The sequence below is a fragment of the Condylura cristata genome, unplaced genomic scaffold, assembly GCF_000260355.1.
Source record: "Condylura cristata isolate star-nosed mole 26May11 unplaced genomic scaffold, ConCri1.0 scaffold00022, whole genome shotgun sequence".
Classification (NCBI taxonomy): domain Eukaryota; kingdom Metazoa; phylum Chordata; class Mammalia; order Eulipotyphla; family Talpidae; genus Condylura; species Condylura cristata.
In genome coordinates, this window is record NW_004567123.1 from 15428915 (window position 1) to 15434795 (window position 5881).

The 5881-nt window shown below is 43.3% G+C and overlaps 1 protein-coding gene across 1 annotated transcript in view; it reads right to left on the minus strand.

Moving 5' to 3' along the window:
- Window positions 1–1976: 1976 nt before the first annotated feature.
- The window catches only part of LOC101619236 (chromosome unknown open reading frame, human C20orf196), a 66035-nt gene continuing 62130 nt past the window's right edge, over window positions 1977–5881 (minus strand). Inside the window, exon 4 of the mRNA XM_004686948.2 lies at window positions 1977–2901. Coding sequence (XP_004687005.1) covers window positions 2453–2901 — 449 coding nt within the window. The 3' untranslated portion in view covers window positions 1977–2452. The remainder of the gene's footprint in view (window positions 2902–5881) is intronic.

Here is a 5881-nt window from a genome sequence, read left to right on the forward strand (position 1 = left end):
CTAATGTCCTGTAAGGATCTCACAGAAGCTTTGGAAAAGGGCCACAAATGATTGGCCAATCAGAATGTTCATTAGTTGGTAAGATGGAGAAGTGATCTATAGGGTAGAATTCAACAATAATGCCAAAGGCCAGAGCCTCACTATCCTAATCTTAGTCATTATTGAAGTTAAACTGAGATAAATGGAAAATGCCCTCTAACCACATGAAGATCAAATTAAAGAGTGAGATCGCAGGAAATCAAATAGCATGTACTGAACTGTCACAAGCACTTACTCCGATACAAACCAGCACACATCACACTTTTTTTTAACCTGAAGTGATTCTGGCTTTCAGGCTTCTAAAATCTTTGCAATCCTACCTCTTGCTGGGCGCTCTCAGATCTGATATTAATAAAGGTTGCAAAACTGACTATAAAATATCACTGTCAAATAGAAGCTATTGCTTCCTGCATGGATGTTCAAGCAGTTTATATCTTTTATCCTTTAACAACAATATAAATTAATCCAGTATCCTTTAGTCGGTGACTATGGAAACTGATCTCCAATATTTCAGTAACTGGACAATACTAAAAATGACAGCTTCCTTCAAGGGCAGCTATGGAAACTGATCTCCAATATTTCAGTAACTGGACAATACTAAAAATGACAGCTTCCTTCAAGGGCAGCTATTCATTTGTTTTACATTAAAAAAAATTAAATCAGCCACCTTCAAATTCAACTTGTAGTCTTTCAAACCTAAGTCCCACAGATTTTATGATTATTTGAGAGAAGTTGAGCAGCAGAAGCACATGGCAAAAGAGGCAGACAACTGCTTTTCAGGGAAAAATCTGGACTGTTGACCTCAAGTATGTCTCCAAGACCTGTTCACTTGCCCTTTGCTAGCACTGAGGTCTGTCAGAAAAGGCGCCAAACTTCTGTCAGAAACGGCGCTAAACTTCGATGTGGAACATTTTCCTTTTGGAACACTGTTTCTTACCTCAGATCTTCCTAGAGCTGAGAGCTTTAGTGTGTAAATCCTCCTCTAAAAGACTTCTCTCCAACCAAGAGTGCCCAAGAGACCTGCCTGAGAGAACAGAGTCATTTTTAAGGTACACTTTTAGACTAACTTATTTGCACAACCCACTTTCTGAAAGCTTGTGGAGTCACGCCAATTAAATTTCACCCAAAGCTCCTCAAAACCCAATTGCACAGTGCTGCCAGTTTCCTTTGTTATTCCCCTAAAAAAAAAAAAAAGTGATACAGGCTTCTCTGTCAACATAATTTGTCTGAGGAACAGTTAAGGCAGGAATTAATAAGAGGCTTCCAATTATAGTTTCACAGAGCCAGGTGATGTCATTCTACCCACCAAGCCTCAAACAGGGTTTCAGGACACAAACTGTGGTGCAGGGCATATGCCAACGTGAGCCTGAGCTGGCTATTTACAGCTGCCCCCTGGGAGGCAGAGTCAGGCGTGCAGAGCAGGGCAGCAAGGAGCACCTGCTCTGGGAAAACACGTGCAGATGGAGCTCGGGGCGTCGGACACAAGGACTGTGCAGGGCTGGAGGGAATGGCTCAGAGAGTGACCGAGGGTGCTGTTGACAGGCAGGTGGGAGGCACAGTGATAAGAGGAAGGAGACTTTGGGCAACGGATTTCTTTTCCACCACAAACTGGCAAGGCTGCGTGGAATGAGTCTTGCTTATCATAATTAAGCTACACACACTCTCGTGGGTGGTGCACATTTGTTTTCTTCTCACCGTTCTCATTTGCTATCTGATGGAAATGAGAAGACTTTTTTTGGTAATTTGTAAGTTTAGCTGTTATTTTAGCTGGTCCAAATGTTCCTTCTAAACTCAGTAATATAAAACGAGATTAAGAAGTGATGTACTTTTTGGAATCAGATATAAATCTTTATATTATTCTGGGATATACATTCTTAACACATGGTCTCAGTTTTTACAACTTGGTACAATTCTTATACTTGATTCATTCAGCCCAGGGCTCTTTAGAAAACTTGTCTCATGGAACATTGTTCTCTAGGTTTGGTTCTACCAGAAGTAGACTCTGAGTCATGGTTCAGACACAAGAAATTTATTAAGGAGGGGCTCCCAAGAGACATAAGTTAATGAATTCTGGAGGAGGAATGCAAGGAGAGTGAAGAAGCCAGGCAAGGCTCCCAACCGTGCTTGGTTCAGAAGAGCTCTGCGGAGTAAATGATGCCTCCAAGCATGTCCTCCCTTGAGACAAGGAAGCTGCATTTTTGGACCTCAATCCAGCTAGTCACTGGCCTTAGATCAAAAGAAGTGGAGGGGACATGTAGCCTTTGGGCTATAACACCTCCAGAGGCTGCTGACTCTCCACAGGGGCTGAACGAGCTCCAGTCCAGGTCATTGGGGACAGAGTTGGCAAGAAAGCGCCAGGGGTGGTGTACACACAGCTTCGGCCCTGCTGCCTGCACGCATCACCAGGCACCTGTCACACGCCTTTCATCAAGTTCTGCTGCAAGAGGAAGTGAATAACATCTTTTGAAAGCCCTGGGGTTGGCTTTTCGTTATCCAGATACACACTTGCTTCCTTGGGTGGGAAGAAGTGGGCATCCCTGGAATGCCTCTGTAAGGCTGAGCAGCCATCCCGGCTGAAGATGACCCGGGCCATCTGGAAACTGCGGAGGGCATACTGTGCCGAGGCCTCCTGGCCCTTCAGTTCGTTGACTTTCTGAGTCAGGCATTGGCAGACAGATGTGGACAGTGGATTTTTAGAATTTTGCTGTGGGTGGCTGAACATTTCATAGAATCTATCCAGAGATTCCCGAAGTCCATCATCCTCTGCTTTGGCTTTGGTCTCTTGTTCATCTTTCAAAGGGTCAAGCCAGAGGTTCTCAGAGGCCCAGGAATCATTGTGCTCAATATTTAGGTTACTGTTGTCTGCAAGACAGAACACATTCAAATACTTGACTATGTATTACCAAGTACCAGAAAGCAAGCGAAAAGCAGGTGATGTCCTTTCTCAATTCAACACACTTCTTGTCCCTGGTTAACTGGAAATGGTCAGGATAGGTTTTAGACTCTGCCCCCACCATCCTGGGGTTATTCTACTTGTTAGCTCAAAACAAAAACCTTGTATTTGCATTTATCAGCAGTTCTAAGCCTGAAGTCTCTGCCCAGAGAAGTTCGGGGTGCTGTGAACTTGGATGGGAAAAAAAAATCAGGTTTTTTTCATTAACCTCTCCCTGAAATCAAGCACGTCTGCCCACGGTGAATGGAGGCAACAAGCTGAGCAGGGAGCAGTACCTGTGATTTGTCACCAACAGGTCAAAGCATTTTCATATCACAGGATAGCTTACTGACGATGTTTTGGAGTATTACTGATGTCTACCACTATTCTAGGTGCTGAACTATGTCCCTCCAAAATCCACACACTGAATCCCTAATTGCTAATGTGATTGTCTCTGGATGGGAATGTGATTGTCTCTGCAATGGGACTTTTAGGAAGCTATTGAGATTAAGTGAGGTTGGGTCCTAATCTGCTACAACTCGTGACCTTAGAAGATGAGGAAGCACCTGAGACCAATCCATATGCGTAACTGGAGAAAGGCCAACTAGGCGCAGCGCAGCGGAAGGGGCCTCCTGCATGCCAGCAGACAGTCCTCACCACACTTGACCAGGCTGGCCCCTGCCCTGGACTGCCAGCCTCCAGAACTCTGAGAAGATAAAAGCCTGTTGGCTAAGCCACCCCGTTTGTGGAGTTTTATTATGGAAGCCTGAGCAGACTAAGACACACACGTTTGAAATGACTGTAGTGACTAGTCTTGATACTAGATCTTATTATTTAATCCTTAATTTGAAGGATTAAATTAATCCCTTTAATTTAATTAATCCATATTCATGTTAATGTCATAAACATGTGCTTTAAATATTTTACTAATTACATCTTAAATTTTCTTTTCTTTTGTGATTCCGTATGTTTTTCTTCATGCATCTAAATAAAGTCATTCTAAGAAAGAGTTGACTGGTCTTGCCAAATACCAAAGGGACTCAGGGTACAAACAAGGGTCGAGACGACAATTCTGAGCATTCCACAGTTCAGACATTTTCTTCCTCTTCTTTCTCTAAATGGAAATGATCACCTAGGATGTGGCTTCTAGATCTTGTTCTAACTTTCTGTACTACTCGAGGCATCTTTTTTTTTTTTTTTTAAAAAATTTATTTATTTGTGCATACAGAACTGGGGTACAGGCCAGAGGCTCAGGGGCGGCGAGAGGCTTCACCAGAGACAGTGTGGGGAGCAGTACAGGCAGATGGACGAAGTACACTGCTGAGGGGAGCAGCGGGCGGGTCAGGAGAGGTCTGCCACACCATGTGGTCACCTCCGGGGCAGGCGGGAATAGAACTCATGCGGAAGCAGCTTTAGCTTCTTAGTGCTGTGCTTTAACCCGCTGCGCCACCAGGGAGGGCCAACTCGAGGCATCTTAATTCCTAACACAGGAATCTCTCTTGAAATAAAGGTCTTTTGAAATATAGGAAATTCTATCAGTGTATTCTAGAAAAGATTTTATACAAATAAAATTCTTAAGATGCTACCAGTCTTTTCTTTAAAGTTTTATCCTTTAGATTAAAATGTTTTCCCTTTTTGCTCTAATATAAACTTTATAAATTGCTAGCTTTAGTTCCCTACACACCCTGCCCCCGCAAACTCTATTAGTAGTTATAAAAATATTTGTAGTTGCTAATGATGAAAAACTGCATGATGCAGTGGGTGGAGTTTTAGAAAAGGAGGTAAGATTTGGGGGTGTGATTTTATATTGCTACTAGCTAAATATGTCACCTGGAACAAGCGAGATGACCTTTCTGAGCTCCTGCTTTATCATTTATAAAACAAGTTTTACTAAACTAGGTCCCTTTTAGAATTTTCTGATAAAAAAGAAGGAAATAATTCAAGACATGAGAGCATCCAAAAAGAATATGGACACATGTTCTGTGAGACACACGCAGGCAAATATTCATCATTTAACATACTTTTATAGAAAGTTGACACAAATGTGACTCATTACAGCATGCTACCAGATTCACAAAGGACATTTCACTGACGAAGCCATATAGATGGTCAACATATATATGCAAGGATATTCTTCCTCACTTATCATCAGGGAAACACAAATCAAAATCACAATGAAATCTCACCTCACATCTGCTCGAATGACTGTTATTAAAAAGAAACAATAAGTACTGGTGAGGCTATAGAGAAAAAGGAACTTTCACACACTGCTGGTGGGGAGGTAAACAGGTGGAGCCACTCTGGAAACCCGTATGGAAGTTATAAAAACAGAACCACATAAGATCTAGCAATCCCACTTCTGGGTGTTTATTTGAAGACAATGAAAATGCTCATTCAAAAAGAGATATGCGGGCCCTCCCTGGTGGCGTAACGAGTTGAAGAACAGCACCATGATGCTGGCCACAGCTGCTTCAGTGCAAGTTCAATCCCTGGCCATGGAGGTGATCCACATGGCGTAGCAGACCTCTCCTGACCCACCCGCTGCTCCCCTCAATAGTGTACTTTGTCAATCTGCCTGTGCTGCTTCCTGATGAATCCTCTCACCGCCCCAGTTCTATATGCATAAATAAATAAATCTTTAAAAAAAGAGAGATATCCACCTCTATATTCATGATGGCCAACCGATGGATGAATGGATAGAGGCCCTCCAAACATTAAAAAACAATTAAAAGAGGGCCCTCCCTGGTGGCGCAGTGGGTTAAAGCACTGCACTGAGAAGCTGAAGCCACTTCTGCATGAGTTCAAATCCCGCCTGCCCCGGAGGAGACCACACGGCGCGGCAGACCTCTCCTGTCTCGCCCGCTGCTCCCCTCAGCAGTGTACTTCGTCGATCTGCCTGTTCTGCTCCCC